Here is a 17944-nt window from a genome sequence, read left to right as displayed (position 1 = left end):
TCTCCAAAACTTGCACTTCTACAGCCACAAGAAAAGTGTACAGAATGTATATATTATTTATTATCGTTGTTAATTATTGAATGCATACCCTGTCCTTCCTCCCCAAGGAGCCCTTTGCTAGGACAAAGTGTGCGTGAAAATACATATATTAGTTTTTAAAAAATGCTATACAAAAATGGTTTGTTTTATACGGAATTGCTTTGCAAACTTGGGTATAGTAGGCACAATTGCATAGAAACATTAGGAGAAAGTCACATTAAAAGACAGATGAATTTTCAAAATGACTTTAAAAAATGCACCCTCATGTGGAAGTGTGGGAAACTAAATTTAAGATTGGAAAAATGAGACACTGAGAGTAACCACAATTGACAGCTTCATCCATATATAGTTCCTACATATATTTAAACAGGATGAGGAGTGGGGAGCTGAAATTCTAAATCAAGTTTTTATCTGTGTAGCAATCTGATACATATTTTGCCATGACTTTTTAGCTTATATTCTTTTTTTTATTCTGTTGTGCTTAAGAAAAGGAATGAGTTGGAATGAGTCAGGCACCAGTGAACTTTCTCCAAAACTCACATAGAACAACATATAGCAGAGCTCAGTAATGTTTCTGGGTAAACCAACAGTCACAAAAATTAATGCGTACAATTGTTTGAACTGTCTTAAAAGATACAAATCTTATTTCACATTCTTTCCTTCTTTTCAGAGTATGAATGAACATGCACAGCAGGCTGCTTTCGGTGTAAAAAAGCTATGTTTTCATGTGAAATGTTCTATCTGAGAACTGTTGGTGACAGACAGATTGGGACTCCATGACCCACCCCCAAATTACTAATCTATCTAATTTTCCAGGTTCCATACTTTCACAAATGCTGTCCTTGAACATGAGAAATTTCAGCGAACAGTTTTCAGTGTTTTTAAACCAAATGTTTGGTTTCAGAAACCAGTCCTTAAAGCAGCTAACACTGGACTACTACTTTTATAAATGACTTAATAAATGTTAATAAATGTTTTGTATTACTACATTGCTCAGCTCTGATCACCTCATAGGAGATATATTCTTTATGGACAGTGTGTGTGTGGGGGGTTTACTTTCAACTGCTGTCAGTTGGAAGACAGAAAGTGGTGGTGGGCACCCAGTGATTCTTGAGTGAAAAGTATTGGTTTGGCAGTTCCTTAGGCTCTGTCCCTGACTTTCCCTTCAGTTCAGAGCTATGTCAGAACCAATTTAGTGTGAGTTGCTGTGAGTCTTTTTGTACTTGGATGAGAATACTCTAGTATACATGAGTGGTACATCAGGTATGTATCAAACTGCTATATTCCATTCTCCTTAAAATATAGAGTGCATGAATTTTAAGGATGATGAAGGATAATAAGCATAATTCATGTGCGCGTCGGCTGTGTATTTTGTACCTGGGCATTCATATCTGATAGGAACTAATCCTCAAAAGTCCACTATCTAGAGGAATACTTCAGCCATAGCCAAGACTTTGCATGTGAACGCAGTGGATCTTTATGCTGATAACAAGCTGCTCTGAAAACTTTACTAATCCTAAAAGTGGGGAACACCAGGGTTCATGGAGCTAGTCATAGTGGATGGTCACTAGACAGTGTCTTGAGATTGCTAGTGTCACCTTTGTTCCTCTGAACCTGCAAGGCCCTAGGGGACTGAAAGAAGCTTGCTCTTGTAGAAGCTGTGGGAGAGATTTCTTGTTTTGTTGTATAGTTTTTCACCATTTCATCATACTGAACTTTTCATAAACTTCACCTATCCGATATCTCATTAGAAAGAAATGTAATCTTCAGGTGCTGGTTCTTTTTTTCTGAGAAAATCAGTTACGTCTCTTCACACGATAATTGCAGTGATGTAATTTGTTTGTTTTCTTTCTTTCTCTTTTGCCCAGATGGAAGATGTCATAGCTCGTATGCAAGATGAGAAAAACGGGATTCTTATTCGTACAGTCAAAAGTTTTCTTTCCAAGATTCCCAGTGTCTTCTCTGGTAAGGTTCAAAATGTACCTTATGTCCTGTTGGAAGTGCATTGGCTGTAACAGATATATGTGGACAATGATAGCTCAAACACCAAGTTAAAACACAAAGCAAGCAATGAAGTCATTAGCTCCATGATTCTGGAACCATCTGTTGAGCTGTGAGCGTTGTTATGTGTATTCAATTAAATAAAATCAAGAGAAGATGGCATTGCCACCATTCAGGAATTCCAGGGGACAGGCACAGCTTGTTGATGTAGAGCTAAGAGTCCCAGACGTGGGTGGGCAGATTAAAGACATTAATACAGTGTCTGCCCCTGACAAACTGGGAGATAAGGCTCGAGGAGGGTGTGAATCCCAAGCAGGAAAAATAAGGAGAAGACAAAGCAGAAAGTGAAGGAGTTGGAGGAAGAAAGGGGGGGGGGCAAGCTTTCCTTGCTGGGCTGCTGGATATTCTTCAGCAATGGCTGCTGCTGCTGCTGCTGCTTTTGAACTTGAGTCAAGCTCAGCTCCCATCCACCCTTCCCTTCCCTCATTGGGGAAGTTGGGGGCATAATTTAAACTGCACCAAGAGCCTCCCCCAAATATATATAGCAGAGGCCCCAATTAAGCTCCCCATACATTGCATACTATGGTGGTGCATTATCTTAACATCTGAGCATCTGAAGCAGGATCTTTGGGAATACAGGAGCAAAAGACTTGTACATTTTATGTGTAATGTGCTTTAAAGAAAGAGAAGTAGGGGGGACCAGAGAGGCTTGGGGATGCAAAGAAGTGAAGGGGAAGTGATGTGCGGGTATGAACAACTGTTGAGAGGTGAAGGAGGAGTGAAATTGATTCACGTTATTTGGTTGCTTTTGTCTCTTTAACTCAAAGCATTTGCTACACAAGTTAATAAAAATTGTCGCTCCTTGATGCCAAGGTGTCTGGAAGAGCTAAGGCTTTGACAAGAAAATGACTTGCAAAATCAGAGAAAATAAACTAATGTTTATTTTCTCCAAGATATTTGGCGGAAGGAAAATAATCCTTTTAAGATTCAGCCCCCTCAACTGCCTGCTGTTAGATCCAATTATGGTATTCCCTCTGGGGACAAGTCCTCCAATCCTATATCTATTGATAAAATTGATAAAAGTGTTTATATGCCCTTGAAACACCATTCTCCTGTTGTACAGATATCCCTGCACAAATTCTTCATGGCTGATAATTAAATTAGCATTCCCGACAAAAATCCTGCCTACAGCTTCTCTTCTAAATACATTTATAACTAAACCCTAATTATTCAAAGTGAAACTATGATGGAAATAATGTTTTCATTTGATGTTAATGGTACCCTAGAGTTGAATTTCCAAATCTACCCAGCTTCAGTTCTAAGTACTTTGGAACTAATTCAGAATCTCCTGATAAAATGCACTTTGCATCTTTGTTTTGGTGACCTAAATTTCAATCCTACTCATTGCCCAGGTGGTTAATCTAAACGTCCAAGCAAATGTCTACTTTGTTTGCTCAATTTCTTACAGGATTTTTGTCGTTTTTTCATGGTAGGATAGTTATACCACAGCAAGCTCAAAAAAGTAAGATCAGGGGTGGAGAATCTGGGCTTTCCAGATGTTGTTGGACTTTTAATTCCCATCAGCTGCAAGCAGCATGGTCAGTGATCAGTTGGTCATCATAGTCAATGTTTGATGTTTTATTGTGTTTTTAATATTCTGTTGGGAGCTGCCCAGAGTGGCTGGGGAAACCCAGCCAAATGGGCGGGGTATAAATAATAAAATTATTATTATTATGGGCATTGCCGTCAATCAACATCTGGAGAGTCACAGGGATCCTGGGGGAACATATCCCAGATTTTGCTGGTAGCAAACATGAGGGGAAATGGATCATTTTCACATTTTTCATGACCTACCTAGGATAGAAGCTGCTTCACTTATCTCAAAATGTTTCATTTCAGTTTGTCAATTTACTGGCAAGATGGTTATAATGGGTGGAAATTACCATGGGATTTCCCTGCTAGACAGACTTAATCAGTAAACTGAGGATGTGTCTTCTTCACTTACCCATTAGAGAGGCTTGTTAATGTTAAAATGAATGACTGGCCACAGTCTCATCTTGGGATCTTTCCCTTTATATCCATTGCAAAGTTAGCATCCAGGCCGTGAAGCAAACATGTCCATGGGACTGGCATTCCTTAATTCTCGAGAGCTGCTGACAGGAAAGCGGCCATTTAATACCTTAATCACATGAAACAATCAACAGAGATAATCACACTGATGAGTTTAGGTGTCTTCTTGTCTGGTGCTGATTAGAATATCAGTAATAAGAGGAGGCACTTGATTTATGCAGTCCAGGTTTCATTTTCGGAGCTGTGATTGCAGGCAGAATGGCTTGAACTAATGATAAGTGAAGGAAACCTGATATATTAATCAAAGAAATGATGTATAATAGCTTTCTATGCTTGATATTGTTAAATAATATACTGTAGAGCATTGCTTAAAAAATATTCCAAAGCTCTTTAAATGCATGTTAGACACCAAGGGTTGGATCCAGACTTGTGCCCCATCTACAGTATACATCCAAAGAAGTATCACAGCACTTTAAACAGTCATGGCAAAGAATTCTAGAAAATGTGGTTTTTTTGAGGGTGCAGAGTGGTTTAACGATTCAGTCCCCTTTCCCAGGAAACTCTGGGAATTGCAGCTCTTTTGGGGTCTTCTAACAACTCTCAGCACCCTTAAACTACAGTTTCCAAGATCTTTGGGGGAAGCCATGGCTGTTTAAAGTGGTATGGTAAAGGTAAAGGGACCCCTGACCATTAGGTCCAGTCGTGACCAACTCTGGGGTTGCGGCACTCATCTTGCTTTACTGGCCGAGGGAGCCGGCGTACAGCTTCTGGGTCATGTGGCCAGCATGACTAAGCTACTTCTGGCAAACCAGAGCAGCACACAGAAATGCCATTTACCTTCCCGCCGCAGCGGTACCTATTTATCTACTTGCACTGGTGTGCTTTTGAACTGCTAGGTTGGCAGAAGCAGGGACCGAGCAATGGGAGCTCACCCCATTACAGGGATTCAAACCGCCGACCTTCCCATCGGCAAGTCCTAGGCTCTGTGGTTTAACCCACAGTGCCACCTAAATATTTAGTGCCATTGGGACTTTAGTGATACTTTACATCCCATTGTTTACGGTGGATCTGCTCTAATCATGACCAAGCCTAGATCCAAATTAGCATAGCAAGCTGCCTGATGCAAAGGCACACCATTGGTCTCTCCAGCACAATGAATTATTCAGTACCTTGACCAGCAGTGGCTTTCCGGGTATTATGAGTCTGGGGATGCCAGACACCTATAATTCATGAGTCCAGCAAGTGTTAGAAATTAATCAAGATCTGGAGTGTTAAACTGGGTGCCAGACATGGAACTCCTGGATTCAGCAAGTGTTAAAATATAACAGGCTAGCCTCCTAATGAGGTAAATGCCTGGTGTGGTGAGCCATTTAAAAAACAAAGGAAAAGTGATGTCCCATTAAGAAAGCTAAGGAGAGGGGGCTCTGTGCCAAAGGCAAATGGATGGGACCCCTTTTCCTGCCAGAGTTCGGAGCAGAGTTTCCTGTGAAGTGACCTAAGGGGGAGGTGGTTGGCTGGAAAAGGCCAAGAGAGAGAGAGCGTTCATGAGAGCACACAATGTTTGATTTCCACTTAAATCCAAGGCTGTGGCTATGAGAGAAGCAAGACCTTCTTGGGGTGTGAATGCTGTGAGCCCCTCCATCATAGGTACAGGTTGTATATATGTGTAAATAAACCATATATCATAAAGACAACGCAATCTCCACTGTGCCTAATTTTCAAAGGGAAACATAGTCCCTGGGTAAGTGCCTGGAACTCCTGGAATCTCGCATCGCTCATAGATTGGGGTGGCATGCAATACAGGGTATCAGGCGGGGATCTTATGGGGATTGAACCAGGGATTTGCTTTCAAAGATGGTCTATCACCAAGCTAGGGTCCTCACCCTTACCCAATCCAATAGTATATACATATATATATATACTATATATATATTTCTGATGGGTTTTATATATATATATTAATTTAAATGAGGTTTCACAGTTCCGCACAATGCAAAAACAAATCACCAAAGCAGGGGGAGGCGAGTGGGGAGTTATTGTGGTGTGGCTGGTCCTTCAAAGCAATCTGGATTAATTAAACCTTTGTGTTTATGATCCCATTTTGTTAAATTAAATTATGCACTCTGATTCGATTTAACCCCAGTCTTTTGTTGAGAGAAATTTCCTGGATCTTCTTACAGATCAGACAGGGGTTAACGACCATTAATGGGGGCATTTGTCAGCTGAGGGCTTTGAAGACTAGAGAGTGTAAATTTGAATTAAATGATTCAGACATATTCAATATGGATTAATTGATCTGTAATGAAGTCACATTTCCAATTAATGCAGATTCATTCCTCCTGTGCCTACACAGCCTTGGATATCGTTTCTGGAAATTATACTGTGAAAACTGTTTTTGCTAATTGAAGGGCTGAATAGAGAGATCCAGGCATTCACTGGGCCTTCCCAGTGCACCCCCCCTCCTGATGCATCCCCTGTGCCCCCCCACAAGCTGAGGAGGAGCTGCATATAGCAAGTTGCTTATTGGATGATCCCACTCCCACATTTGTGGTCACAGCTGAAGCAATAACAAGGAAACCATCAAACAATTGTCAGCATGGGTATATATTAGATGAAGGTTGTGAAGGAACATAGTTGGTTTAATTCAGTCATTTGACATTCCATTTGCAAGTTTGTTGGTAGGGCAATAACACCACGCAACACTGAGATTTGGGAGTAAGTTCCAGAGGGGTCATTGCATTAGTCTATTGCAGCAGAAACATTAAAAAGTTTTGGCATGAGCTGTTGTGATCTAAGAGATGCCACCTCTTAGAACCTGGAATACCTATTGTAAGAAATTTGGTGGCGTTTCAGATCTCCAGTGGTCTGTCGTACAAATACAATACAGTAGATGGTAACAGGCTCCGATTCTGGCTTAGTCTTTGGCTTCTTATGCACTAGAATTGTAAGCTTCATCCATCATGCACCACTTTCTGGTAAAAAGAGATGTCAGTAAATCCGTAGTGACATGTTAGAATGCTGTTTACGCTTGTGCTTATGGGAAACATATGTTGCATGATTTCCCCCCAAGTGCTGTGTAATTTATATCTTGTAAAGGCAAACAACATCCATTCATGCAGATCTGTGATATTTATTCAAGGGCCATTGAGGAATATTCTCTCAAAGCTTTGATTGGCCTGGTTAAAGTTTGCCCCAAAATGTTTGCCCCCCCTTTTTATAACAGTCATTGCTTTTGTTCTCGTCAGTTTGAGCCCCCAAGTTGGAACTCTTAGATCTCACAATATGTTTTGTTTTGCTTACTTGTGTTGCAGAAAGGTACATTTTTTGTATCTCCCTAAGATTGCTGAGTAAATGTACATGAAGTGCTTTGAACACTTAAACAAAGTAATATATAAATTGTTGTCGTAACAACCTAAGCGTGCAATCAAAAAGCTTAAAATCACTATTTTGGGGTTAGGTTTTCCCAGTCGGTAAAGCTTGAGACTCTTAATCTGAGGGTTGTGGGCTCAAGCCCCAAGTTAGGCAAAAAACTCTTATGTCGCAGGGGCTTGAATTAAATGACCCTCGTGGTCCCTTCCATCTCTACAGTTCCATGATTCTGTGACAGGACACAATTATTATTTTTTAGAAGATAAGTTTAGATTTCACCCTACAATTTCAGTGTGTCCCTGGTGGGAAGACTTTCTGGCCTGTGATTAATAATAGCTGAATACTGCTTTCATTAAGTGAAAAGCCTTCCTTTAAATAACGTTAGCATTCAGAGATGATTTGGCTCTCCCAATTTCATTTTTAAAGAGTGGACATAAATTAGCATTGACCCTTTAGTAGTTTACTTCAGAGCCAGAAACTAGTTAAGATCAAGGGTCACCTGTGTTTTCAGAGAAACCAAATGAAAATTGTGCGGGTTGGGGTGGGCACACCAAATCTCATTAAAAGGTTTTGTTTGAGTTTGCAATTCTTCATTTCTTATGATTACTTTCCAATCCAGTGGATTGAGCCATCTGGAGCATTAGCAGAGCAGGCAGAGCAAATAAACTAATGGAAGTCTGTGACAATTTTGCAGAATTGTCATCATAGACTTAAATGTAACTTATTAAAAATGTCCTTTTAAAGTATTCTGATGGGAAGACATCTATCTCTACTGTTAGTACCCATTAAGAAGATATAAAATCCCCGCCCTGCCCCACTTTACCGTTGGTAGCAGCAGCAAATCAACCCTAGTGTGTAGTGGTGCAGTGGGTCATTGTATCTACCTGTTAACCAGAAGGTTGATGGTTCAAGCTCACTAGGAACGGCCATGGGCAGGATTCTATGACAAAATGAATCTTGAAGCCTGCTGGCCTGCCATTGACTAGAAGAAAACTGCAGATAGACTATGTGAATGATTTGTGGCATGCTTCATTGATGGAGGTGCAGTTTGAATCACAATTTCTGCCCAGAAAGCTGTCTCTGGACAAACGCCGGCTTCCTCAGCCAGAAAAGCAAGATGAGCGCCATACCCCATAGTTGCCTTTGACTGGACTTAATCATCCAGAGATCCTTTACCTTTTCCTGAGTGAAGCCTTTTGGCTCAGATTGTCCCCATGGACATGAGTCCAGTTCTAGAATATCATTATGTGTGTGCGTGCAAGCGTGCGTGTGCCCACACACACACGTTTTCTGTTACTATTTTACACAGACAAGCAAGCATGTTTTTGGATTGAATGACCCTTGTCATTTATGTTGTTGTTGTTCCAGTTTGCAGAAAGACTGACCAATAAAAGATGGTGTTGATTTCCCTCTCATCCCCTCCTTGTCTCTGGCTCTTGAACATTCCCAAGTTCAGTGAAAGGAGAACCATTTTCTTTTCCACCCCAGAATTGCAACCTTTCATGCTGGTGGCCCATAAATAGTATAGGTCTACAAGTAGATTTATTCAAGTTATCTCTCCTCTTTAAAATCACCATGAATTAATGCTTGTTCTGTGCTCTGAAGAAGAATAAAAAAACTCGAGGACCTTGTGAGTCAGCCACTGATGCACAGGCACATTTAATGTTTCTAGGTAAATGGTATCTGTGTCTCTCAGCCATCTGTTCTCTATATTATGACGTATACAAGGCTGACTGATCTTGTTGGCTGAGTCATCTTGTTGATGCTGCCCCTGTAGTTCCAGGTTGTTTCAGTCTGATAAGTGCTTCACACATTGAGCTGGTGGCATGCAGTCATTTCAACACCGGGGCAGGCTCCAATGGTGACTGTGTTCTCCATGCCCCACAATAACCAGCCCTGGTGCGAGTTAAAAAGGTCTACGGGTCTTTGAAGGGCGCTGCAGTTGCAGTTCTAAGTTCCTGCACTCAGATAGACTGCTCCTGCTGGATCCTCCCATCCAATGTTGCTGCTCAGTATTATTTGTCTCCTTTGCCACAAGCAACATGAAGTGTTGGACCTCAGGCATAGGGGCTACTATGAAGCCACAATGGTCCCTTGCCTGGTGCTTAGGAAAGTAATAATGTTACATGAGAACCCAGGGCAAAAGAAGTAGCCTTTGCTCATCTAGCTCAATGTTCATCTACAATGGCTGGCAGTGGTTCTCCTGGATTTCAGACAGGGAGTCTTATCCCAGCCCTACCTGGGGATTGAACCTGGGACCTTATACATGCAGAGCAGAAACTCTACCACTGAGCTATGACCCTTCCCCAGTGGATGATGATTGTGGTTGAGCACAGTCACCTTCAAGACCTATGTCAGTTCACAACCGAACCCAAGGTAGGTCCCTGCTGCAGCAGTCCCCTTGCCTAACTGCTGGGTGACTCATGATTCTGCCACCATGGCAACAGGGACACAAATGGTCTGACAACTGGATGGATCGCTCTGCTGAGCATGTATGGCTTTACAGCACTGTTTGCAAAGCAAGTGCTCTATCGCTGAGCCTGGCTGGTGCAAATGCCATGAACCCGTGGTTCTGGTTAGCTCCTGGTTCCTCCATACCAATCATATGCTTGTGAGATGCTGCATACCCACTTCTGTATACATTTGCTAAATTGCTTGGTGATTCACTATGTGTCAAATAGGGATGGGGTGGAGTTCAATTAAGTGCACCTTTAAAGTTGAATCTACCCAATCTGCATTTTGTGAAACAATGTGTGCACCAAAGTACCACCATCCTTCAAAAATAATGCACCCCTGAAATTTGCAGTGCAGTTCTCCAGCCCACCAACATGTGCAAAAAGGCATATATTGGAGGAAAGTGTGACAGGAAATTGCTTTGCAGAAAGGTGTATTGCAAAAAAGGCCGATTGTATACAAGAATGTGTATTTTGAGAGAAATTTGCACTAAAGTGTGTCCTCCCTCAAAGAGGGCACGTGTTGTGGTGAGACCTGGAGACTGACCTCCTGTGTTGTGGGTGGGTATATTGGACAACCCACAACACCCGATTGGTAGATTCCTTGTTGCTGGGTTTAATCTGGGCAATGGGGTGCAGCCTAAACGGATCGAGGGACCTATATATGCCTATGCATGTGACCCAGGACTTCCTCTTTCGGCACATGCATCGGAACACCCGCCCACCTCTCCCTATATTTAGCATATTTTGCGATTGACGTTGCTATGCCGTCGTGTGTCAGCTGTTGTTGAGATAGGGGCATGGCAGGAATTTTCCCCACTTGGCTGATTGGCTGTTGCCATTTGGGTTTCGCCTGCCGCATAGCAAATCGCCACAACTTGTAAGGTTGTGGATAGGCACTGGTTCAGGTGATAGGGATGGGAGAATGGTTTCACCATCATCCCTATGTGAAGGGTATTCCGTTAAAGGAATGCAGAGACTCAACTTGGTTTGGTCAACCCCCAAAAGGGGGTTGTGCCTGTGCCTGTGCCTGAGTCCAGGGGAGCATCTGGGGAGTGGACATAGTCCGTTCCCGGGCTTTCCGCCTACCTCATGTGTTCACCCTTGGCTGACCTATGATAGGGCTCTGGGTCAGCACTGCCCTCAAGGATGCAGGGAGCTAGTCGAACCAGAGCCTATGCAACCACTCACTTTCTGTAATCAATAAAGTTGTGGCCTAAATTCGGCCAAAAACTAAAACTTGAGTCAAATGTGTCTTTATTTAAGGGGGAGGTCTCTGGGTCTGAACATGCAAATTCATAAGAATTTAATTATTGTTATTACAGATTGCTGCAGGATTGTGGGGAACTGAATTTAATATGGGGAAATGAGAAATTTAGAGAATTAAAACTGACAAATCCAGCCCTGTTGTCAAGGAACTCATAAATTGAACAAATAAATAATGTAGCCCCATAAAGGGTGATAAGGGAGACAAGAAAACCTCTGATCTTTCCTCTGTCTTATGAAGAATGAGACTTAAATATTTGAAGGCCTTTGGCCCTAGAGACCCAGGTTCTAGACCCTTTGTTACTTGGTCTATAGCAGTCTAAATGGACACCCCAAATGTTTTGAACTGCAACTCACATCAGCCACAGATAATAATAATAGTAATAACAATAATAATTTTGTTACACCCTGCCCATCTGGCTGGGCTTCCCCAGTATCCTGCTGGAGTGCACCAGGTCGGTTAAGGCTGGTTGATAGGGTTACCTTTGGCTAGTCATCTTTTCCCTCAGCCTAAGCTACCTCACAATGTTGTGTGTATAAGTTATTTGGTGGTGGTGAGGTACTCTCCTGAACTCCTTGTTGGGGGAGCAAAATAAAAACAGCAAATCTTTCTCATTCCACAGGATTATTCTAGAAGTGGAACATAAGAAGTTCTGCTGATTGAGACCAGCATGGCTAAGCCCATTCTTTCTACTTTCCCATATCATTCTGCTCAGCTTCTTGTATGTTCGGTAATGCACAATTCTTTTCACTTTTGCATTCCATTCCCTGTGATTTTGTACCATCTATTTATCCTGCCTACCCACCCACCCACCCACCCACCCACTACTTGCCATCAACCATGTGCACTCTTTCACGCGCCCTCTCTGTGTGCAAATTTCAAGATGATCTGCGTTTGCGTAGTCGTTTGAGAGCTAGTCATTAGGGACTCAGCCATCCACCTCACCATTTAAGCTAAGGCATAAAGCAGGCCTACAGAACTTGTGATTCAGGAAGCTGCATGCACCAACCATGTTGGTGATCTACATGATAGCTGCACTTTTTTTCTGGTCTCCAGCAAACTGAAAAAAACAAGCCCATCTTGATGGGCCATCATAGATGTCTGGAGCTTGGTAGGTCACAAGTTCTGTACACCTGGCTTAGAGCCAAGGGGCCTAAAGCTTCTAATCACAGTGGAAGCTTGTAGGAACTGCCTTTTACTTCCATACCACTTGCTCCAAATTTTTGTTTGGCATGATATATTTTTCCATATAGCTCTCAGCAGGGCTCACCACAAGCTGTGAACTGGAATAACCATTCTTTATTATACACTTTATGTAAAGCACCCCCAATACAGTAAAGCAGGGATGGCTAATCTACAACCCTCCAGCTGTTACTAGATTACATCATTTACCATCCCTGACCAGGAGTCATTATAACTTCCTTCAGCTCAGGCTGAAGGGAGTTAGAATCCACCCCAGCAGTAAGGAGTGCTGTGTGAAGGTCACACTTGAAGAGCCAGACTCTTTGCCTGAATATAAATTTATAGCCCTGAAATGTTAGCACTTCAACTGGGATGCTTCCTTTTGGAGACATGGCCCTATGTTTTATAACAGTGACTATCAATGATACATAATTGATGTGCAAATAATTCATTTCTGTTATAAGAAATCACAAGCAAATAGATCACCGGATTAGTTAAGCCTAGTTATCAAACTTTAAATTATTAGATTCCAGAGTTTTTAATCAAGTGTTGTGAGAAATTAATCTCTTGGTGGTTATTAGGCTGAAAGAAATTATCAATCTTGATGTGACTGTGCACTTAGGCCCTGGAGATAGAAGTATTATTAATGCCAGCCAAACTTACAAACAGTGAAATGCACGCAGATGGTAATTTCCAGGCTCCTGCAATTTCATGTGATTGTGCCTAGTACAACGGAGGACAAGGAATAGCTGCTTGACTCCTATGCTCTTCAATCTGCCATAGCAACAGGATTATTTAAACAACCTTGCCCAGGATTGGCAGAACAATTCAAGGTGCAGCAGAACAGAACAAAATGTCTTGGAACGGGAACACTCCCCCCCCCCTTTTGCCTTTCCATTTTGTCGCTGACCTCCATTGTACACTCACAGACAAAACAGGTTGGGGAAGTATTAGCTATGTGAATTTGGTGACCAACCAATGAAGAAAATGGATTGCACTGAGAAACCAAACAACAAGGTGTCATATGCTCCAGTTTTAACTGGATAGACCACCCTGGTAAAGTGGGGGCTGCTGTCAGATGCATGCCTGCTCTCTCACCTGTGTACAGTGTAGGTTTTGAGGCATTATCTTTCAATGTAAAATAGGACCATAACTATGAATATCTAGTTACAGATAGGTAGCCGTGTTGGTCTGCCATAGTCAAAACAAAACAAATTCCTTCCAGTAGCACCTTAAAGACCAACTAAGTCAGTTCTTGGTATGAGCTTTCGTGTGCATGCACACTTCTTCAGATACACTGAAACAGAAGTTTCCAGACCATTCTATATAGTGAGAAGGTGGGGAGGGGTATTACTCAGAAGGGTGGTGGGAATGGGTGATTGGCAGATAGCTGTGATGAGCCTGTTGACGACTCTTAATGACTGCAATAGGTCTTACAGGAAAAAGCAAGGGGTGAAAAGGTGAAAGATGGCTTTGTCATGTATAATGAGATAAGAATCCAAGGTCTTTGTTCAGACCAGGTTTCTCCATTGTTTTGAGTTTGGTGATAAGTTGTAATTCAGCAGCTTCTCTTTCCAGTCTATTTCTGAAATTCCTTTGTAGTAAAACAGCTACTTTGAGATCTTGTATAGAATGTCCTGGGAGATTGAAATGTTCCCCTACTGGTTTCTCTGTCTTGTGATTCCTGATGTCCGATTTATGTCCGTTTATTCTTTGGCGTAAGGTCTGGCCTGTTTGTCCAATATAGAGAGCTGAAGGACACTGTTGGCATTTTATGGCATACACAATGTTAGACGATGAGCAATTAAATAGTCCCGAGATGGTATGTGTGATGTTGTTGGGGCCAGTAATGGTGTTGTCCGGGTGTATGTGGCAGCAAAGTTGGCATCTGGGTTTATTGCAGGCTCTGGTGCCAGTGTCCGTGTTAGGTCTGGTTGTAGTATTATTGTGGGTTAGGAGTTGTTTAAGACTGGGTGGCTGTCTGTAGGCAATGAAAGGTCTTCCTCCCAGAGCTTGAGAAAGAGAACTGTCATTGTCCAGGAGAGGTTGTAGATCTCTGATGATGCGTTGTACTGTTTTAACTTGGGAGCTGTATGTGATGACTAGAGGTGTTCTGTTATTTTCTTTTTTGGGTCTGTCTTGCAGCAAGTTCTCTCTGGGTATCAGTCTGGCTCTGTTGATCTGTTGTCTAACTTCATCTGTTGGGTATTTTAGTTCTAAAAAGGTTTGCTGTAGATCTCTTAGGTGAGAGTCTCTGTCTGTAAAATTGGAACAGATGCGGCTGTAACGTAGTGCCTGGCTATATACAATGGACTGTTTGGTATGTTTGGGATGGTAGCTAGAGGCATGTAGATATGTTTGTCGGTCAGTTGGTTTACGGTATAAGGTGGTGTCTATGTGCCCATCCTGTATTTTTATAGTAGTGTCCAAAAAATGTATTTCTTGCATAGATTGATTCATTGTTAGGTTGATTGTGGGGTGAAAATCATTGAATTTCTGGTGGAAGGTGTCCAGGGTCTGTTGACCATGTGTCCAGATGATAAAAATATCGTCAATGTATCGCAGGTACAAGAGAGGTTTGAGTGGGTAGGAGTTTAGGAAACGTTGTTCTAAATCTGCCATGAAGATGTTGGCATACTGTGGGGCCATGCGGGTGCCCATTGCTGTGCCGCTGATCTGAAGGAACAGGTCATCACCGAATTTGAAGTTGTTGTGGGTAAGGACAAATTGGCAGAGTTTGGTGGCAAAGTCCGCTGTGGTTTTATCTGAAATGGTGTTCCTTATAGCTTGTAAACCATCGTTGTGTGGGATGTTGGTATACAGAGATTCCACATCCATAGTAGCTAGTATAGTATTGTTGGGAAGATTATTTAAAGATTGTATTTTCCTCAGAAAATCTGTGGTGTCACGTACATAGCTGGGAGCACTGATGGCATATGGTTTCAGAACAGAGTCCATATAACCGGAGACACCCACTGTAATAGTGCCAATACCTGAAATGATGGGGCGTCCTGGATTTCCTGGTTTGTGTATTTTAGGTAGAAGATAGAAAGTTCCTGGTCGAGGTTCTGTTGGTGTGTTAGTGAGGATCTGTTCTTGGATGTGTGGGGGTAGCTCCTTAACAATCTTGTTCAGTTCTTTTTTGTATTCTTGTGTGGGGTCTGAGTCCAATTTTATGTAAAAGGCAGTATTGGAAAGTTGTCTGTGAGCCTCCTGAATGTAGTCAGTTTTGTTCATGATGACGACAGCTCCACCTTTGTCCGCTTCTTTAATTATAATGTCTGGGTTGTTTCTGAGATTATCTATGGCTCTCCTTTCAGCATGGTTTAGATTTTGTTGTAAGCGATGGTGCAAGCGATGGTGCAAGCGATGGTTGCAAGCGGGGACTTGGAAGCATTTTTCCGCCGTTTACGCCTGAAGGAGTATTTTCAACACACACAACAACAAGACAAAGCAGAACAAGCAACAACTTCACAACACAACACCTCGATGGTGTTTTCTGGTCACATCTGTTTGGATTCTGTGGCGGAAGCAGTCAATGTACAAGTCCAGTGTGGTATTGCGTCCATCAGGAGGGGTCCATGTGGAGTCCCGTTTTGTGTAACACTTTTTCGGTGGTAGTTGGTGGTCAGTGTTCTGTTGGGAGGGTGGTTGTTGTTCTCCAGTGGGTTGAGAGGTGTTGTGTTGTGAAGTTGTTGCTTGTTCTGCTTTGTCTTGTTGTTGTGTGTGTTGAAAATACTCCTTCAGGCGTAAACGGCGGAAAAATGCTTCCAAGTCCCCGCTTGCAACCATCGCTTGCACCATCGCTTGCACCATCGCTTACAACAAAATCTAAACCATGCTGAAAGGAGAGCCATAGATAATCTCAGAAACAACCCAGACATTATAATTAAAGAAGCGGACAAAGGTGGAGCTGTCGTCATCATGAACAAAACTGACTACATTCAGGAGGCTCACAGACAACTTTCCAATACTGCCTTTTACATAAAATTGGACTCAGACCCCACACAAGAATACAAAAAAGAACTGAACAAGATTGTTAAGGAGCTACCCCCACACATCCAAGAACAGATCCTCACTAACACACCAACAGAACCTCGACCAGGAACTTTCTATCTTCTACCTAAAATACACAAACCAGGAAATCCAGGACGCCCCATCATTTCAGGTATTGGCACTATTACAGTGGGTGTCTCCGGTTATATGGACTCTGTTCTGAAACCATATGCCATCAGTGCTCCCAGCTATGTACGTGACACCACAGATTTTCTGAGGAAAATACAATCTTTAAATAATCTTCCCAACAATACTATACTAGCTACTATGGATGTGGAATCTCTGTATACCAACATCCCACACAACGATGGTTTACAAGCTATAAGGAACACCATTTCAGATAAAACCACAGCGGACTTTGCCACCAAACTCTGCCAATTTGTCCTTACCCACAACAACTTCAAATTCGGTGATGACCTGTTCCTTCAGATCAGCGGCACAGCAATGGGCACCCGCATGGCCCCACAGTATGCCAACATCTTCATGGCAGATTTAGAACAACGTTTCCTAAACTCCTACCCACTCAAACCTCTCTTGTACCTGCGATACATTGACGATATTTTTATCATCTGGACACATGGTCAACAGACCCTGGACACCTTCCACCAGAAATTCAATGATTTTCACCCCACAATCAACCTAACAATGAATCAATCTATGCAAGAAATACATTTTTTGGACACTACTATAAAAATACAGGATGGGCACATAGACACCACCTTATACCGTAAACCAACTGACCGACAAACATATCTACATGCCTCTAGCTACCATCCCAAACATACCAAACAGTCCATTGTATATAGCCAGGCACTACGTTACAGCCGCATCTGTTCCAATTTTACAGACAGAGACTCTCACCTAAGAGATCTACAGCAAACCTTTTTAGAACTAAAATACCCAACAGATGAAGTTAGACAACAGATCAACAGAGCCAGACTGATACCCAGAGAGAACTTGCTGCAAGACAGACCCAAAAAAGAAAATAACAGAACACCTCTAGTCATCACATACAGCTCCCAAGTTAAAACAGTACAACGCATCATCAGAGATCTACAACCTCTCCTGGACAATGACAGTTCTCTTTCTCAAGCTCTGGGAGGAAGACCTTTCATTGCCTACAGACAGCCACCCAGTCTTAAACAACTCCTAACCCACAATAATACTACAACCAGACCTAACACGGACACTGGCACCAGAGCCTGCAATAAACCCAGATGCCAACTTTGCTGCCACATACACCCGGACAACACCATTACTGGCCCCAACAACATCACACATACCATCTCGGGACTATTTAATTGCTCATCGTCTAACATTGTGTATGCCATAAAATGCCAACAGTGTCCTTCAGCTCTCTATATTGGACAAACAGGCCAGACCTTACGCCAAAGAATAAACGGACATAAATCGGACATCAGGAATCACAAGACAGAGAAACCAGTAGGGGAACATTTCAATCTCCCAGGACATTCTATACAAGATCTCAAAGTAGCTGTTTTACTAC

General features: G+C 42.3%; 1 protein-coding gene across 5 annotated transcripts in view; it reads left to right on the top strand.

Annotated features, from left to right (window-relative positions):
- RGS7 (regulator of G protein signaling 7) overlaps positions 1-17944 on the top strand; it is a 140397-nt gene that overhangs the window by 56716 nt on the left and 65737 nt on the right. For all 5 annotated transcript variants that reach the window (XM_081856375.1, XM_081856378.1, XM_081856377.1 and 2 more), the window contains exon 3: positions 1908-2004. In XM_081856375.1, coding sequence (XP_081712501.1) covers positions 1908-2004 — 97 coding nt within the window. The remainder of the gene's footprint in view (positions 1-1907; positions 2005-17944) is intronic.

This window comes from Podarcis erhardii (genome assembly GCF_964252035.2).
Source record: "Podarcis erhardii genome assembly, chromosome: 3".
Classification (NCBI taxonomy): Eukaryota; Metazoa; Chordata; class Lepidosauria; order Squamata; family Lacertidae; genus Podarcis; species Podarcis erhardii.
Note: the sequence above shows the minus strand (reverse complement) of the source record. Positions and strands in the feature narration are given on the sequence as shown.